Raw genomic sequence first — 20,979 nt, 5'->3', positions numbered from 1 at the left:
GGGCTGTAAGCTCATCCACCCATCTAAGCAATTAAAAAAAAACTTCAGAGGTGTCAAGGGACACCCGGATGGAACGAAGTTCCTTTCGATTAATTAGTGAAGGAATTGTAATTTTTTTTTTAAGTTATAATTATAAATTACGGCATTATGAAGAATAAAAAACAATACTATGAACTAAATTACTATTGTTGAAACGCTATCTCGAGAAACTGTACTCATTACGCGGACCAATCGGATACGAGCAATGTCACGCGATAAGCGCCTACACGTTGATTGGTCAGAATGACGGATCTAAAAAGTGTCCTGACAACTTTTCGTAAGAATTTTTTCCGTCTAGCCCCCTTTCACAACGCGCGATAAGGAACTTCGTTCCAAAAAAAAAAAAACAGCCCTAATCCTTGACTGACTTTCGCAAAGAAGGCCACAGTTCCGTAGGAGACATGGCTTTGATTCCGTCTTACGTAAGCAGCCTTGCAGTAACAACCGCGCTTCCGCTTCCTCCAAAAGTGTATTTTTGGAATATTTCTAAATTTGAATTTTATTATACGAGGTTTTTGTTTTTTTTTAATTTTTACAGCTCCACCAGACAGTGTACACGAACGTGCTTATAGTCCGAACGTCTAGGCTCGACAAAACAATCGTTACATTCGATAATTACAACATAACTCTTAATTCAATGCAAATTGAGTTGAATATGTTGTGTTACACGCGATATTCTAAGTTTGTACGATAGGGCGGCGTGCGCATGCGTGATTGCGATCCTCCAAAGATACAAGCGAAGGAACGCCATTGTTCTGCCTACGAAAGGGAATGGCGGGAACCGAGTGATGGCCGTTTAGCATTTCTCTCACGGCCCGTGTTAATGTAAGGACGGTTCGTTCAGAACTAACAGATGCTTGTAACTAGGTATAGTCATACAAACACGAATATACATATATCGCATCTTTAGAATTGAAGTGGTTTTTGGAGACCTACCTTTTGACGAGACAACGTTTTATAATTCGATGGAGCCGGCTGAACGCACGAAAAAACATGACTCATGCGGCGTTACCTCGCTCTGAAGCGTTCCATTTAAGGCTTGAAGTGCAAGCGAGACCGCGCAACCAGCGATAAAGAGGCACAATCGGCCTCCACGTTCGGCAGCGTTTGACATCTGTCTCTCTCCTACTTGAGTGAGCGATGCATCCGCATGGACAGCTGCTATACAATAATACATTTACATGTTTTCGTCCAATATTTATAGGTCCAATATTTATTTATTAATTATTTCCATTTACCTCCTTCTCTATATCCATACAAAATATCTATCAAACAAATAAAATTAAAATTTTCTTTTGAAAAATGAAACCATGCCATCAGTATTTTCTTATGACGTTGTCACGTTCAACAATCGTCAGTAAACCGACTTTACAGACAACCGATTTTTTTTTCTACCTATGTTGATAGCCTTGATAGGCTATTTTAGCTTCGCTCTAACATGTAGGTGAGCTCACGGGACTAAAACTTGACGACGTTGCTAACGCGAACCCTAGCAAGAGCCTTGCTCCGCAGAATCTACCACCGAGGCCTTCGTCGCAAGCGACCGGTTCGACGAGAACGATGACCGGTGCTTGAGGTACCTAAAAGCACCGTTACTGGATCGGGAGGATCCGAAATTACAAGTTTTGGGCGACGTCGACTGCTTTCCATTCGGTCCGAAGGGTCTTTATTGCCCTTGTAGGCAGACGAGCAAACGGCCCACCTGATGGTGAGTGGTTACCGTCGCCCATGGACTTCAGCAATGCCAGGGGCAGAGCCAAGCCGCTGCCTACCGAGTCAAGCCGCTGCCTACCGAGCCAAGCCGCTGCCTACCGAGCCAAGCTGCTGCCTACCGAGCCAAGCCGCTGCCTACCGCTACCTATCCACGCTACATCTTCATTATTCAAAACATTACGCAAATTAATTTCAGTGAAACGGAATGATATATTCCCTTGACGTTACCCTGTACTTCGCACTAATTGTATCATCAGTGTCGATTCCGAGTCACAAACGTACAGTGAATATTAATTACTTAATGGGAAACGTTACTGCTATCTTTTATTTATGTTGCTAGGAATACGAAATCCTGTGGCTTGGCTGTATGTTGCGCGGTTAACAACGTCAGTTTGTCCATATACCCCTTTGCCTACGAATGCACAAAAAGTAAATAAGTAAGCACCGATTTTTTTTAAACTAGTGGTCCCGCAGTAGTCGAAATTCGACTATAATTAATTGAAATTATAAGTTTAAACATTATTATAGTTCTATTGTCAAAGTCTATTAAACTTCTATAGTCACAGATTTCGCCAAGACTACACTACAGACAAATAATAATACAGATAAACAATATGAACCTATTCTCAATTTGACCATAGACTTTAAGCAATAACAAAAGTTTGACAATAAACAAAGAGTATCTATATGTGTGCGTGTCAAATACACGGTAGTGTGTGTAATGTTTTTATTTTTATTGATTTAATGTATTAATAAAGCATAATTAAAAAAACACATGAACTTTCTGCACTCCTTCTCTATATTTTATATAAGTGTGGGAATTTCATACTCCTCTGTCCGCGTATTTTCGTGAAAAGGGGTACAAAGTTTTTGTTTCACGTATTAATAATATATAGATGACAATTATGACCAAGCTGTGAAATACAAAAAAAATATCGATTTTATAATTCGAAAATGACGTTCGCTGTCGGTCATACGTATTCTTTGATTATACGAATGATTCATCTACACGTCGCGTGCCTGTGCATAAGGTATGTGAATTATTTAGTAATACATACGCACAGATTTAGGTACTTTCAACGTTGTGCCAGTAACAATATTGAATCGATAGGCGTAATCATCGCGGTATTGATGTATCGATTACGTATTATCGATTTTTTCTATTTCACAAACACGATTTGTGTTATTATTATTATTATTATTTTTATTGCTTAGATGGGTGGACGAGCTCACAGCCTACCTGGTGTTAAGTGGTTACTGGAGCCCATAGACATCCACAACGTAAATGCGCCACCCACCAATTATTAGTGAATCTATTTTTTTTTATGATTGAAAGATTACTGGTGATACGGAGTCCTTTCCAGTTTCACCAGGACAGGTGGACGAGCAAAGGCTCAGCCAGGAGGGGTGGGATTGCTAACAACAGCTCGAGCGCCTCCGAAGGAGACCTCACAACTCAAGAGCAATTGCTTCGCGAATGCTAATAAAAATACTAGCGGTAGAGAATTCAGAAGCTTATTTAGGGTTAGTTTAACGGCTAGGTACCCCACCGATCAAACGGGAATCCTTCACTGCTTCGTGGCAAAGATGGGCATGATGGTTGTGCTTACCTGTGCATTACAAGAAACCTTAACATTAAGCGGTATGCTATTTTTAACAGCCTTTTCTCTACATTAAGTTACAACACTATAGCGTTTATGCGTGTAATATGGAAGGTTTCTTCAAAGCCATATAGCTACAATAGTTAGCAAGCGAATCATTTCCGACAATGAGTTAATTTTTTATTTTATTTTATTGCTTAGGTGTGTGGACGAGCTCACATCCCACCTGGTGTTCAGTGGTTACTGGAGCCCATAGACATCTACAACGTAAATGCGCCAACCACCTTGAGATATAAGTTCTAAGGTCTCAGTATAGTTAGAACGGCTGCCCCACCCTTCAAACCGAAACGCATTACTGCTTCACGGCAGAAATAGGCAGGATGGTGGTACTTACCCGGGCGCACTCACAACAGGTCCTACCATCAGTAAGAAATATCATATTGTTGGTTCTAAAGAGAATTTCCCTCCATAGAGTTTGAGAAACGTGGTCTTATATAAAAATTTAAGTTGAGTTTCTGGATAAAAAGAAAAAAATGATTTAAGAAAGGTTTGTTTTTAATTTTTTTTTTAAATCTAAAATAATGACGGTTAAACCTGCCCAACTAGTATTGAGTGGTTGCCACAGCCCATGGACAGCGACAACATTCCCAATCACCTTCGAACACATATAAAAAACGTCCTCAGAAGTTCAGTTCTATTCAGTGTCTGACAATCGAAATGTCCTGTTCAAAATCGCAAACAACACAACAAATGCATTTGCATACAACAAATAATATTATATTCGTTGTGTTTGCGTGAAATATTGCGTTTTAACTCAACGAATGTATGCACGAAATGATTATAAATGCGAGCGAAGCCAACTCGGATCAGGTCAGGAATATAAAGTCGTTTATAATTGAATACGCAATTCCGAAAAGGGCACATCTCTGAAAATGTAAAATGTTCGGGAAATGAAAAAAAAAACTGATTATTTTCTAAAGCAGTGCAAAATTTAAAATATTAACTTCTGAGATATATTTCAGTGTTAATTAGCAATTGAAAATTACTGGAATTATTATAAAATGGGTGTTGGTAAGCCTCAAAACTACATGTTTAAGAAAAAACTTAGTTGACAAAATATGCGACATGTGCCCTTTTCGAAATTATATATCATACATCATACCTTACCTACCGCTAAGGAAATACTCGATACTTCGGTCTCAAAGAGCGACAACAAATAAAATAAAGTATGAGATTTGGTTTCACTGCCCGTAGACATAACCCGCTGAATTGCTGGTGGCAGGACCTCTTGTGAGTCCGCACGGATAGGTGCCCATTTCAGCCGTGAAGCAGTCATGCGTTTCGGTTTGAAGGGTGGGACAGCCGTTGTAACTATACTGAGACCTTAGAAGTCATATCTCAAGGTGGATGGTGCATTTACGTTGTAGATGTCTATGGGCTTAAGTAACCACTTAACACCAGGTGTGCCGTGAGCTCGTCCACCCACCTAAGCAATAAAAACAAATAAACATCAAACATAGCATCACACAAGTTTGAGATGAGTTAACTATACTTCTAAAAAGCCCAATAAGTTTCTCGCCGGATCTTCTCAGGGGGTCGCGATTTTGATCCAATGGTAGATTCTGCGAAGCACTGCCCTTGCTACGGCTAATGTTAGCAAATTCTCTCAGGTCGAACTTGTGAGCTTATCTAAGCGTCCGCGCGAAGCTGAAATAGCTCCTTAGGCAGCAAATAGGTAGTTAGTAGGTTAGTAGTAGGTTATCACTGGTGGTAGGACCTCTTGGGAGTCCGCACGGGTAGGTACCACCACCCCGCCTGTTTCCGCCGTGAAGCAGTAATGCGTTTCGGTCCGAAGGGTGGGGTAGCCGTTGTAACTATACTGAGATCTTAGAACTTATATCTCGAGGTGGGTGGCACATTTACGTTCTAGATGTCTATGGGCTCCAGTAACCACTTAACACCAGGTGGGCTGTGAGCTCGTCAGTCCATCTAAGCAATAAATAAAAAAAAATGTTAAAAATGTTATCTTTTAAAATCCAAAACGTTTTCCGGATTCGAACTCTATCGACTGTTCGCTAATTCAAACTCGGCTAGGTCAAGACCGCCTAAAAAACCAGTAAACATTTTTGTATCCTTTGTTTAATCGTGTACGTGAATAATTATTTTAACGATTATTGCGTGTGTACAAACGATATTATAACTTAATTTATTCGTAATTCTGTGTTTACTATTCGTTGGCCGACTTGGAAATAAAAGAGTACTAACATGAGACCTTCCGACGACCTTCCGACGACCTTCCAAACGTAACTTCTTATACAGCATGATATCTTTGATATTGTTACGCGCTGGGGTTCGGGATAAATAAAATTCTACCGAATTACAAGTTAACAATGTATTTCAACACTTAGAACACTTAAAACACTTCACAAGCACTTCGCTTCTTCCGCTTCGCTTCAGGTGATCCGTTCGCTGTTTCGCTTCGAGTAGTTCCGATTACTAAATGACTGCGTGTCATCTCTGCAACGCTTTTATAGCTAATACCACATCCCTAGAATTATCGAGAATATTAAACACATTTCTAGTATTATGTTTCCGCTATCTGACAATAGATGGCATTGTACTTCTCGAGCGTTCTAGGTGCTACTAGATCCTTCAATATTCGTTCGACTATTCGGCGATAGATGGCGTTACTCTTACCGGCGTAACAATATCTATGATATCTGTAGCTATATGTCCCGAGAGTATCCACCAGGCGCTGTACTTGACTTAATACAATGGAAGCCGTGAGCTCGTTTGAATATCTGGACGACCAAAAAGGAAAAATATTCAATGAACGAGTTTTATTTCTTCTGCACTGTCGGCTCTAATATTGCTTGGGACTTGTGTAAATCAAGATTCCTTGTATGTACATGTATTTTATGTACAGCAGAATTAAGTTTTTCGCTAGACTTCTAGGCTGTAAGCCACGTATGTCCATAGCGCTTAAATGTAAATTAGTAGTCCTTGACTGTGAATTTTGGTAAACATAAATATTTCAAAGTCTCGGAAACGTCGGAAATAATATAATGACGTTTACTGGTGGTAAGTTTTCTGTGAGCCCGCATGGGTAGGTTTCTAACATATCTGCGGTGAAGCAGTAATGCGTTTCAATTTCAAAAGCAAGGCAGCCTTTGTATAAAGTGCTCAATCTCAGACTAGAACTCCGGTAACCACTTAGCATCAGGTGGGCCGGAAACTCGTCCTCCCATCTCAACTAAAAATAATAATAATAAACGCAAGATGAAACCGTAAAAGTAACATTATAAAATTACTAGTTTAACAAAATACGAACCAACATTACGATGGTACTGGTGGTAGGACCTCTTGTGAGTCCGCACTTGTAGGTACCACCACCCCGCTTATTTCTGCCGTGAAGCAGTAATGCGTTTCGGTATGAAGGGCGGGGCAGCCGTTGTAACTATACTGAGACCTTACAACTTATATCTCAAAGTGGGGGGCGCATTTACGCTGTAGATGTCTATGGCTCTAGTAACCACTTAACACCAAGTAGAGTGTGAGCTCGTCCACCGATCTAAGCGATGAAAAGAGAAAATTTTAATTTTAGACAATAACTGCTATTCCGGCTATTCCGGCTATGGAATGAGCTCCCCTCCACGGTGTTTCCCGAGCGCTATGACATGTCCTTTTTCAAACGAGGCTTGTGGAGAGTATTAAGCGGTAGGCAGCGGCTTGGCTCTGCCCCTGGCATTGCTGAAGTCCATGGGTGACGGTAACCACTCACCATCAGGTGGGCCGTATGCCCGTATGCCTACAAAGACAATAAAAAAAAGAAAACTACGGATCCCTAAAAGGCCTCTCCACGGCGACCTCGTATAAAACTAGTAACATCATTATTCTTGTAACAAAAGACACATGCAAAACAACTAAGGGTAAACGTAACGTAATTGAATTGGCTTCCTTCTAACAATGCCTTGACGCGACCTCCCCGCGTGGGAGACCCGGCCTATTCAACTAAAGCCACATAGTACCGGAAAACGAGACCTTAGCCGTAGAGCTCATAAGCGCCCACGGCTATTTGGGTCTTAACTAACTAGAGGTCCCGCAGTAGTCGAAGTTCGACTATAATTAATTGGAATTGTAAGTTTGTACACTATTATGATTGTATTTTATAATTCTATAATCAGAAATTTCGCCAAAACTACACTATAAAAAATATTAACAAAGACAAAAAATATTTAATCTATTCTCAATTTGACAACAGACGTCAAGAACAAAAGTTTGACAATAAATAGTATGCATGCGTGTGTGCGTCAAATACATGGTATGTAGTGTGTGTAATGTTTTCTTTATTGATTTAATGTATCTTTTATGCATTATTTTAAAAAAATATTAGCCATTGTTCACTTCTTCTCTATATTCTCTATAAGTGTGGAAATTTTCATACTCCTCCGTCCGCGCAATTTTCGTAAAAAGGGACACAAAGTTTTTGCTTCACGTATTAATGTATAGAAGATATCACTTTATTTTTAGAGAGGCTATTACGTGGAGCTGCTGTCTTAAAGATGACAAGTGATCAAGACAGTTTCCTCATCTACGTCTTTATCAAGTTTCGTTTTTTTTTAATTTTTTGAACGGTCCCCAAGGACGTTGTATCCCAACGAAACCCATTTTCGTCGTCTACGTGTCTATCAAGATTCATTCTATTAATTTTTTGAACGGTCCCTCAAGACGTTTTATCTTAATTACACCCAATAAAAACTAAATTCGTATATTCAATTATTGTAATTAAATAATTTATTGTACGCTTTGTAAGACCGATAATACAGACCTATTAAACATGTTTTCTCACGTTGTCGCCTGATTAACTAATCAATTTATTGTCGGCAGGCAAGAAGTGGCCATTGTCAATGGCTATGTCTGAAGTACAATGTAGGTTTTTGTAACCAGCGTGCTCCTCGATAAGTAGAAATAGCATGCCTTTGGTAAAAAACACCTTAACCCGAATATACGAACGGCTAAGTAAGGCTTAAATAAAACAGGTATCAGACTACATACACATCGAAAGATGGACGACTCTAGTAAGATTTTTATAACAAAAATGTTTTCATAATCAAATTTTACTCATATCAAATTTAGCGGTGGGCAGCGGCTTGGTTTTGCCCCTGGCGTTGACGGCGTCCATGAATGACAATAACTCATCCCCATCAGGAGGCATCATGCGATAAAATATCATTAAAATATCATCATTATCCTGCCCTTCTCCCAGTCACCTGGGGTCGGTGCAACATGTTTTCTCCTTCCATACACCATTCACTCACTCCCTTCTTACACATATCGTCTTTCACGCAATCCATAGGCAATACAGAAGACAAAAACACAATTTGTCGTTGGACAAATTAGCTAAAAAATTGATTAGTTTACTACAAGCCGTTCGGAGGCTCTGTTACGCCTCTCCCAAACTCATGATCAAACCAGCTCAATGGTCAGGTCATTCCCAAAAGCAAAGCCAGGTAGAAATTTTCGATGTTAAGTGGGTAGCACTAAAAACATCGAATTTTTTTATTGATGCTCTTGCATGGCACGTGCATTACAAGTAAAAATCAAGTGACGCGCCCTCTGTCATGTCAGGTTATGGGAGCACGGGGTGCAACGGCTACCTTTGTGTTACATTGCCGATTTATGAGAGCCGATTAAGAAATCGTCCAGTACTTATGCTTAGTAAACAGTATATTCCTCCGGTCACCATCCCCGCCGAACCCGTCGCTTGCGACGAAGGGCCCGACGGGTAGATTAACCCATAGACACAGCCCACTGAGTTTCTCGCCGGATCTTCTCAGTGGATCGTGTTTCCGATCTGGTGGTAGATTCTGCGAAACGCTGCTCTTGCTAGGGGCAGTGTTAGCAACACTCTCGGTTTGAGCCCCGTGAGCTCACCTACACGTCAAGGAGAAGCTGAAATAGCCTCTCAAGGCTATCAGCGTAGGTAGGAAAAAAAAGTATATTTCTGTTTGAAATAGGCCATCAGCTTATTCGCGTTCTTTGCTTATTTTATGAACCATTGTAAATATAAATTATAAGTTTACAGGTGAGGCTTATAAAAGTGTGCTAAAGCCCTAAAGTGATAAACCAGGTATTTATGGATAAAGTGCAATCATTATTTACGGACACGAGTTAGGTAATTTAAAAATGACTGATCTCACAAGTTATAGACCTATAAAAATGAGTTTAATGCGTTAAGTATACAACACAGTACAGGATCCCTGGTACATTTTTCATCATTTATTACAAATATTTTTTCACGTTATTTAGATAATTATCTCGATAGGTTAACAAAGAAAAATTCGGTTAGTAATAAATTTTTAAAATTCGTGAAATTAACATATTTTATTCTTGCTACCCCCAGTAAGCTACCATTTAATAACGTTACTGTAAGGAAAAAAGTTGGGCGTCTAGTCAAAAGGAAGCTATTCACGAAAAATCAGCTTGTTAGTAATAAATGATGAAAAGTGTACCAGGGATCCTATACTAACATGCATGCCACTGCTCATCTTGTTACATGAAGTCTCTCCTTTCAATCCGGAAATAGGCTGGGTGATTACTGCATGGCTAGGCATCATCATCTGGCCTATTTCGAGAAGGCAGCCGTTGTGCAATACAATTGTGACCTCAACCACTTGCCTCAAAGTGGATGGCGATATTCACGATGTGAGGTGCATAAATTCCGATAGCCACTTTATACCAGGTGATGGCAAACTACCAAATACACGCTTGCGGCCCACAATACGCTTAATCCCTCAGGAGTTCCGTACCCATGTAACTCGGTGGTGCAATAGCTAGGGCCCCTGATTGCTGGGCGAGAGTCGTGGGGTTAATTCCCACATCGGACAAACGTTCGCGTGATGTACAGGTTGGCTTGCTCTTTACCTGGTTGTTCTGGTTTCCATAGTACAGCGAATCCTAATTCTGGATCAGATCACCAAGTCTGAATAGTACCCGGTTTTTTTTTTTTTTTTAAACTATTATTCAGTGGTGGCTCACAGCCCTACTGACCAACAAGGTATCCCCGGTAGCGATAAGGTCGCGACCTCAGTCGTGAGTGTAATAGGACGTTGCACTCGTACGAATGAATATCACATGAGGCCCCAACGTATGTGACGATCTGAAGTACCGCTCGGCGATTTAGAATTCGTTTTGTGTACGACGGGACGGAGATTCGGATCTTTGTTAACGTCCGTCTGTTCCTATCGAAGCTTCCAGATTTTGTTTAGCTCTCGTTTTGGTCACAAGACGTGCATTGGATGCGCTCACCTCATGAGTGGACTTAAGGATATTAAAGGCAGTGTACCCCAATCACTGTCTATGGCCGAAGCTTTTCTCAAAGCTCATCTCGAGATACGAGACAATACTCAAGGAATATTGTCTCCTAGCTCAGACTAGCTCGCCTTTATTAGGTCCGTTGTAACAGTAATCTGCCGCGCGATCTTGTACCCTCAAACACTAATAATATAGACAATAAAAAAAAACCGCAGATTAATCCGTAAAAGTAATTTTAATTAATTATACCATTATTATATTGATTCAAATTCATATACCTATACCACATATAGATATACCTATCGACAAGATACCTATTTTATTTTACCATAGAACCTACACATTACCATAAGTAATTATCCTCAAACAGCAGACAACGTCCTCGTTGAACGCGTCCATTACGACGAAGAGTTCAAAGAGAAAATAAAAATCAATAAAAATCAAATCAAATCATATCAAAAATCAAATCAATAATAAATCAATTAATATTACCTAATGAAATCGTTTTGGGAAATCGTGTGTAAAATTCACCCGCTTGGAACGATGATCAAACGAAGCTACGTCTCACAGATCATATCGAATCAGTTCGCTTCGATTAAAAGAAGTGTAGAATGCGAAGCGACCAGGAGAGAATTGTAATGTATTTAATTGAATATGCAATTTCGAAAAGGGCACATCTCTGAAAATGTAAAATATTCAGAAAATGAAAAAAAAAACTGATTATTTTCTAAAGCAGTGTAAAATTTAAAATATTTAGTGTTAATTAGCAATTGAAAATTACTCGAATTATTATAAAATGGGTATTGGTGAGCCTCAAAACTACATGCTTAAGAAAAAACGTATTTGACAAAATATGCAACATGTGCCCTTTTCGAAATTGCATATTATTATAGTTTTCCTAATACATTCAATTGTTTGTAAAAAGTTCGCCAGGTCGTCCATAAGTATAACCACAGATCAAATAAGATCGAGATAGAACAGTAAGTGTTTATCGTGTCTTATACATTTAAGAAAACAATTTTCGGCTTTAGACATCATCGTCACCAGTCCAGAACACCGAGGAGTGAAGTTCATTCCAAAGCCAGTTGGTGCGCGACAGAAAAGATATCTGGAAACTATGGACGCAATGGTTCTCGGTGGAACGGTTGAAATCAGCTCCGGTAGCCGGCAATGCGATGGTAAATTTAAATGAAGACACAGGCACAACTTTTTAACGTATGCTCAACTAGTGAACTGTGTTGATAAAATCCCCCAAACACAGCCAAACATAGAAAGCCAAGAGACATATTACATCATAATCAAAGGACGTTAATCATTTAGGTAGGCAGTGGTAGGCAGCGGCTTGCGTGGTAGGCAGCGGCTTGGCTCTGCCCCTGGCATTGCTGAAGTCCATGGGCGACGGTAACCACTCACCATCAGGTGGACCGTATGCTCGTCTGCCTACAAAGGCAATAAAAAAAAAAAAAAAAAAATTCCGATAATTGAAACAAACAATTCAGTACCATATTCTCATTGTCTATTATTTATTGTTTGGCCAATGATACATGGGTAGCTACAGACACTATAATTGCCGTTTTAAACATTAATGGCGCATTGAAGTTAGCTGTTTGTTATAGTCAGTGCTCGTGACCTAATTTTAGGAATGGTTTGAGTTTGTGATATAAATAAAGATTCGAGCACTGAGTTTCTCCCCGGATCTTCTCAGTGGGTCACGTTTTAGATCCGGTGGTAGAGTCACCGAAGCACTGCTCTTGCTAGGGTTAGTGTTAGCAACGTCGTCAGGTTTGATCCCCGTGAGCTCGCCTACTTGTTTGGGTTACGCTGACATAACCTCTCAAGGGTATCCGCTTAGGTAGGTAAAAAAATGTGAGCTAATACGTGTTAGAGAATATAGTTTGTCCGAATTTTGTTTGCACGGTATAACTAATCTTATATACTAGATTTTTTAGCGCGAACCAGAATAGTGATGATGCGTTAGTCTTGTACTATTTAGTCAATCGCTTTTGCTTCATCATTCAAATTACTTATCCATTAAAAATATATGATCAGAGAATAGCGCAAGTGTGGGGAAATTGTTCAAAATAGCAGATCATTGGCTACGTTCCTCCAATAAGTCCAAGTTCCATTAAAGTCTTAGTAACTTACCGGCATTTTACTAAAGGCTATCACTAACCATTTTAAGAACACAGAAGATAGACTAAAAGGATGAGTAGCCGATGGCCGTGGACAAATTAGATTATATTTTTTAAAGAATACTAATATTAGATATTGGAACATTGGAAGCAGTTAACCTAAAGCTAGGGAGGGGCGAATTGTGAAGTGAAATAATAAAATCGAACTCACCATCATAAGAATCCGGTATATACAACGGTTTCCCGACCAGCTTCCCTTTCTTCCCGGACAACGGTACCGCCTCCACTCTCCTGTGCGCCTCCAACACTCTATACAACAGCACTGGCCTATCCTCGCCCTCGAACTTTACAACACGAGGCAGAGAGAACTTATCCACAAAGTCTTTTAACGTCATCACTTCACTAGTATCGTCCTCCGGCTCCACGGAACCATTGCGTCTGCCGAGCAGAAAGTTATCAGACCACTCCGGGACCGGTCGCCTGTCGAGGAAGTCGGGTCTCCGCTCGCTGCTCCTCGGTTTATACCTTGGAGGTCGATCGCGGCGAACCAGAGCCTCGTTAGCTTCAGCCAACCATCTCGTGACCAGCCGTTCTCTTTCAACGTCCAAGTATCGCGGCTTGGAAGCGTCGCAGGCGAATCGGGCTGCGTCGAAGCAGTACTGCGGGGGCGGGGGTCTGATCCTGGGCGGGAAGAAACGGGGGGGCACGTACGGGGGGTGCGGGACGTAGGCGGGCGGCGTCCTCGGCCCGGAGCCCTCGACTGACGCCGTTCTGAACATCATGTCAAGCCATTGATGGCACTCCCGCCTTCTGAAACAAAAAAAAAACTAAATAAAAATTTGATACTTTCATTCTCCGCACTCATTTATTTTATCGATAGTTAAAAATCGATTTTTATATAATTTTATTAAATTTAGCCGATTCTCATGAAACTTGGTACCATTACTGTTGGTACTCCAGAGAATGTTTCTCTCGCTGTACCATAACGCAACGGCTAGTCCATGAGTAGTTTCAAGAAATCGATTATTTTTCTATTTGTATATTGCCGATATGGATGGACGAGCTCACGGCCCACCTGGTGTTAAGTGGTTACCGGAGCCCATAGACATCTACAACGTAAATGCCGCCATCCACCTTGCTGCCCCACCCTTCAACCCGAAACGCATTACTGCTTCACGGCAGAAATAGGCAGGGTGGTGGTACCTACCCGTGCGGACTCACAACAGGTCCTACCACCAGTGATTACGCAAATTATAATTTTGCGGGTTTGGTTTTTATTACACGATGTTATTGCTTCATCGTGGAAGTCAATCGTGAACATTTGTTGAGTACGTATTTCATTAGAAAAATTGGTACCAGCCTGCGGGATTCGAACACCGGTGCATCGCTCAACACGAATGCACCGGACGTTTTATCCCTTAAGCTACGACGATTTCACTTTTTACATATCGATTACCGATTCACCATTATAAAACATTCATTATGATAAGCAAATACCCTGTTAAAGACCTAATATAAAATACCAAATAGCTTAACTCAAAATGACACTATATTTGCTAACGTTTATTTATGACTAGCGACCCGCCCTCGCTTCGCTTCGGAAACATTAAATTTTATTATTAATAGCTGAGTCCCGCGATGTTACCCGCGGTTATTGTCCTACCGCGGGTGACGCCGCGGGGCGAAGTTACTCTAAAAAAAGTAGCCTAAGTTACTCCTTATATCATCAGCTACCTATCAGTGAAAGTCTTGTCAAAATCGGCCCAGCCGTTCCAGAGATTAGCCGGAACAAACAGACAGGTAGACAACCAGACAAAAATTGTCAAAAATGTTATTTTGGTTTATGTACCGTATATAATAGTCGTATATGCCACATACTATAATGCGAAAAGACTTTTTCCCCAACCTATTATATTCATATGCATGTAGTAAAAAGCTGTTATTTCAATATTACAAACAGACACTCCAATTTTATTTATATGTATAGATGATTATAACTTCGTGACAGGCTACTTACTACTTGTACTACCGCATCACGTTTCAGAGTCTTTAACGAGGAATGCGTCAATGGATCCCTCGTCAAAGACCTCATTCGCCCACAAAAGGGATAAATTATCTTTTCAATTAACCTCCATACAATAGTCGATCAGGATTTACGGGACCGTACGGAGTGTATACATACGTATGTGTGGACATTAAAACAGCGATTTTCCTTAGACGCACAGTCGATGACCTCGAAAAGCTAATTATGTAATGTTTGAATGCAACTGTGAATAAATTTATAGATTTTGCAGTTGAACCAGCAGAGATTTTACTTGTGAATAACACAGTACTATGAGCGACGTATCTTGTATTCTAAACAAAAGTATGCTTGTTCGTAACAGCCCAAAATATTGTAAATTTGAAATAATAATTCAACGGAAAAGCAAATCATGTTTTTAGGCGAACTAGTGCTCCCCCAGTGGTCAAAATTCGACAATAATTAATTGAATTTTTTAATTTGAACATTATTATGGGTCTAATTTCAAAGACTTCTATAATCACAGATTTCGTCAAGACTGCACTATAGACAAATAATATTAAAGACAGACAATATTAAACTATTCTCAATTTGACCACAGGCTTTAAACAATAAATAAAGGAGTGTAGTAATATAAGTGTGTTGTGTCAAATACATTGTAATGTGTGTAATGTTTCTTTTATTGATTTAATGTTTTAAAAATGTATAATTTTAAGAAAATATTAACATTCTGCACTCTTTCTCTATATCCTTTATAAGTGTGGGAAATTTCATACTCCTCCGTCCGCGCAATTTTCGTAAAAAGGGGTACAAAGTTTTTGTTTCACGTATTAATATAACTAGTCAGGTCATAAGTATTGTCACACAGTAAAAACTTTTCTTTTAGAATGCTGGCCACAAAAAAGTTTATTGAATTCGAATTTCGAATTGTTCATGAAAATAAAAATGTGTACTTTTAGAATTTTACTCATTTTTAAATATGGAGTGTGTAGTATATTTATAATGACGTAGTGAGGGTGTCTTTCAAAAATAAATCAGTATGAAACCAACTGGCGTGTGTTTCACTACATGGTGGCAGCGGTGCGTCGTTTTTAACCTTAATACACGTTAAATCGAAGTAACCAACATAAATATGGAACACGCGCGTCCTCCAGCAGAATTATCACTCGATGGCGGTCCGGCTGCACGCTCCGAAGCGTGGCGGCAATGGCGGAAGCTGTTCGAAGTATTTCTTAAAGCGTCTGGAGTGAGCAAAGAGCCTAAAGAAGTTCAGGCTAGTTTGTTGGTGAATCTCATAGGATCGGCCGGTTACGAGGTTTATACGACCTTCACTTTTAACGAAGGTGAAAGTGAGGACGATATCGACTGTGTTCTGAATAAGTTCGACAAGTACTTTGGAGCAAAACCGAATATCATAGTAAGACGGTATAAGTTCTTCACGCGCGCGTGAAGTAATGTTTTGGCCCGGACTGTCTGAGGATGTGGAGCGAGAGGTGCGGCGGTGCGCAGCGTGTGCGTTACACGCGCCTCGACCGCGCCGGCAACCGCTTCTACAGCACCCTGTGCCCGCGCTACCCTGGCATAAACTAGCCTCCGACATTTTTGAATATAGAAAGAAAAGCTATATTATCCTAGTCGATTACTTTTCTAACTACGTAGAAGTCGGACAGTTGGCGAATATTAGCTCTAAGCATGTTATTAATTTTTTGAGGGAACAGTTCGCGCGTCACGGTATTCCAGCACAATTAGTGACTGATAATGGTCCAGCGTACAGCTCACGAGAATTTAGAATGTTTATGCATGATTGGGAAGTACATCATGAGACGTCATCGCCTCATTACCCACAGTCGAATGGTAAAAGTGAAAGGACAGTACAGAGTGTGAAAAATCTGCTTAAAAAATGTATAGATTCAGGTCAGGATTTTTATTTGTCTTTGTTGAATTTTAGAACAACACCACGTAATGGATTGGATTCGCCTGCACAAATTCTCATGGGCAAACGTTTAAATACAAAATTACCAACTACTGCAGAGCTATTAAGGGAAAAAGTAGATAATGAAAGGAATTACAAAGCTATAATGATGAACAGAGAGAAAATCAAAAAACATTATGATAGATCGGCTAAATTGTTAAAACCCTTGTTATCGGGTGATAAGGCGACTCTAATTGGTAACGGCGTTAGGAAACCGGTGACAATAGTGGAAAGTACATCGCAACCTCGCTCCTATATTATCGAAGATGACTGCGGCAGTCGTTTTCGGCGTACTCGAAGTCAGTTGGTTGTGCGTACAACAGACCATAAAAAACGTGAAGGAAAGTCACTGAAACAACCGATTGTAAAAATTGAAAATAGCAGGACACCAACTGTGATTACGACAACTGTTCGTAGGCGTCGACAAAAGTCAATAAGTAGTAGGCAACTGGGAACCAGTATTGACAATGAGAGTGACCCACAAGCAAGTGGACAGGTCAGTCCGACACAGAGCACAACCACCGATATTCAGTCTACTCAACTTGATGTCAGTGACGATTACGATAGTCCAGCTAGCTTTAGTGATCAGTTGTGTGCGCGGTCGCCAGCGTCGCCACCCGCTGTTCCTATTACAAGGTCTAAGGAAAGAACTGCACGAATGCTAAAAGAATTCTTTTTCGAGTGTGATTAGTTATATTATGTGCTGTATTATATGATTAGTATAAACAATAGATAATAATATAAATAAGTAAAGTAAATAAGCTTAAAAATTTTTTTTTTTTGTACTGTAACTTTTAATTTTTTTTTTTCTCGTTAAAGGAAGATGTAGTATATTTAATGACGTAGTGAGGGTGTCTTTCAAAAATAAATCAGTATGAAACCAACTGGCGTGTGTTTCACTACAGAGTGGACGCTTAAAGAAGACCGTGTTGCAGTTATTGCGTTGCATCGTTGCGGTTACGCGCCAATTCAAATTTTTTACATACTGAAAATTTTGAATATAACCAAAAGATTCGTTTATCGTACCATCAAACGATACAATGAAGACTCTAGTGTAGATGACAGGTCAAGAAGTGGTCGCCCTCGGTCTGTTAGGACTCCAGCAGTGATAAAAGCTGTGAAGGCGCGAATTCAAAGAAATCCCAAACGTAAGCAGAAACTGTTGGCCCTTCAGATAGGGTTAAGCAGAACCACAGTGAAAAGGGTGTTAAATGAAGACTTACGACTTCGGGCATATCGAAGAAAAACAGGACATCGTTTGAATGCTCGTCTAATGGACCTGAGACTGAAGAGATGCCGCGCTTTGTTGAAGCGGTACGCGGGAAAAAAATATCGGGAAATTCTTTTTTCGGATGAAAAAATGTTTACCGTAGAAGAGAGCTACAACAAACAAAATTATAAGGTGTACGCACACAGTAGTGAAGAAGCGAGCAACCGTATTCCGCGTGTCCAACGAGGTCATTTTCCATCCTCGCTCATGGTATGGTTGGGAGTTTCTTATTGGGGCTTAACAGAGGTACATTTTTGTGAGAAAGGTGTAAAAACGAATGCAGTTGTGTATCAAAATACAGTCCTGACGAACCTTGTGGAACCTGTTTCTCATACCATGTTCAATAACAGGCACTGGGTATTCCAACAAGATTCGGCGCCAGCTCATAGAGCGAAGAGCACACAAGTCTGGCTGGCGGCGCGTGAAATCGACTTCATCCGGCACGAAGACTGGCCCTCCTCCAGTCCAGATTTGAATCCGTTAGATTACAAGATATGGCAACACTTGGAGGAAAAGGCGTGCTCAAAGCCTCATCCCAATTTGGAGTCATTCAAGACATCCTTGATTAAGGCAGCCGCCGATATTGACATGGACCTCGTTCGTGCTGCGATAGACGACTGGCCGCACAGATTGAAGGCCTGTATTCAAAATCAAGGAGGTCATCTTGAATAAACTTTAGTGTCATAAGAATCTATGTTTTGTTAAGTTCATTTTGGTATATGAATGGTTACATAATGAATAAGCTTGTTTCAATTATTTTACATTAAACATGTGACAGAATTTATGACCTGACTAGGTATAGATAGATTAACTCAAGAAGAACCCGCTCAATGGGTAATGTGAACCTATGGCTATTAAAACGTGAATGTCACAGTCGAAATCCAAACATAGATCAGAGTTTTAAATTACATTGGAATGCGGTTGTACCAGTGTTCGAACTTAAACTATACTTCAGTTCTCTAAGATGGAACCATACTGCGGTATCACGATTTTTTTAAATATTTTTTTTGCTTAAATGCGTGGAAGATCTCACAGCCCACCTGGTGTTAAGTGGTTACTGGAGCCCATAGATATCTGCAACGTAAATGCGCCACCCACCTTGAGATATCAATTCTAAGGTCTCAGTATAATTACAACGGCTGCTCCCCCTTCAAACCGAAATGCATTACTGCTTCACGGCAGAAATAGGCAGGGTGGTGGTACCTACCCGCGCGGACTCACAATAGGTCCTACCACCAGTAGACGTCTTGAGTTTTGTAGTAGAGGTAATCCTTCTATAGCACGGTAGATAAGTTCCTACAAAGTCCCGTGTTGTGTGAAAACGTGCGAAACATTTTATATGTATACCTATAAAAACTCAATGCCAAAACAATTAATCAGACAAAGTTCTATAATTTACACGCGAGTTCCAAACATGTAACTAAAAACTTGTAACATCTCGAACAATTAACCAGCGCGAAACGTTTCCTACATTGTCTTGGAGTACAAAAGCATGTTAAGCACGAAATGAACTATCATAATAATATTTTATCATATTCTGAACGTTCGCCGGTTTTATGGCCCCGTTCCCCTATACGAACTCCCGACCTCTCTAACGAGTACTTTACGATAAAATAAGCTCCACTCGTTATCTGTTTACAACGCAGTTTTACTGGCCCTTAATGACTGATTAGTTTTATGCACGTACGCTAATGCTGTAAATCATATACAGGAAACTATTAGTTCGTTCATTTGAAAAAAAAAAAGAACACTTTTCCTTTAACTTTATTGAATTACAAGACATTTATTGATACTTTTAGCGGCGCAGTAGTCGAAATTCGATTATAATTAATTGAAATTTTATGTTTTAAACATTATTATGGTTCTATTGTCAAATTGTAATCTATATATTAATACGTGAAGCAAAAACTTTGTATCCTTTTTACGAAAATTGCGCGGACGGAGAAGTATGAAATTTCCCACACTTATAGAGAATATAGAGAGCGCAGAATGCTAATATTTTTTTAAAATAATGCATAACAGATACATTATTTCTTACAATACAGAATTATATAAACCATGATTACGCAATTACCCAAAATTTCGCGGGTTTGATTTTTTCTACATAGTTACTATTTATTCCTTCATCGTTTAAGTATTGTATTAACTTAGAAAAATAAATACGTATTTAAATATGGGCGCAAACCGCCATTATTGCCAATAATTAACATGATTTATAGTTAAGTTTGTTCTATGTTATTATTTATTTGTTATTAGTTATGTATGAAGCTGTTATTCTATCATATTTAATATTTATTAGACACTGCTTTGATGTGAAAATGCTCAGGAGATATTTTATGTTAAATTTATTTTTTTAAAACACAAATCACTATTAAAATACTCCAATATTAATAAGCATAAATATTAATAATAAATTATGTTATAATTAACATTAATTATGTTGGTTTATATTAGTCATAAGCAATATTATGTAATAGTGTCCAGTCAGAGCCATGTAAAAAACATTAAAGTATTTTTTCTGAATTCTACATTTCATGAAATGTTTTGCAATTACTCCATTGGTTTGTATAAAAGAAGTTGTAGTTGCTATAACCAACACAAAATGGCTAATTGTGCAAATATGAAGACAGTGCTATTCACGCAATTCCAACGTTATATAGAATCGAATTGTATTTTCGTTGTAATCGATCTCACGTGTTTAAAACCCTAGCGCAGTGATTCTCAACCACTGTTCCGCGGCACTTTTGTGTGCCGTCAAATTTCAACAGTGTGCCGCCAAATTTTGCGAATATATAATAATGTTAATATTATTAAATTATATCATTTTAAAAGAAAAATATTTTAAACATGAATATAATATATTTAAATCCACAAAAATTTTTTTATAGTATATTGTAGTTTATTTCGTATATTAAAAT

The 20,979-nt window shown here is 39.4% G+C and overlaps 1 protein-coding gene across 2 annotated transcripts in view; it reads right to left on the bottom strand.

Annotated features, from left to right (window-relative positions):
• LOC105842420 (uncharacterized) overlaps window positions 1-20,979 on the bottom strand; it is a 131,646-nt gene that overhangs the window by 66,660 nt on the left and 44,007 nt on the right. Inside the window, exon 2 of one of the 2 annotated variants that reach the window (XM_012695320.4) lies at window positions 13,011-13,609. In XM_012695320.4, the coding sequence (XP_012550774.2) occupies window positions 13,011-13,581 (571 nt within the window). In that variant the 5' untranslated portion in view covers window positions 13,582-13,609. The remainder of the gene's footprint in view (window positions 1-13,010; window positions 13,610-20,979) is intronic. The other variant, XM_012695328.4, reaches the window with a different exon arrangement.

This window comes from Bombyx mori, chromosome 20 (genome assembly GCF_030269925.1).
Source record: "Bombyx mori chromosome 20, ASM3026992v2".
Classification (NCBI taxonomy): Eukaryota; Metazoa; Arthropoda; class Insecta; order Lepidoptera; family Bombycidae; genus Bombyx; species Bombyx mori.
Note: the sequence above shows the minus strand (reverse complement) of the source record. Positions and strands in the feature narration are given on the sequence as shown.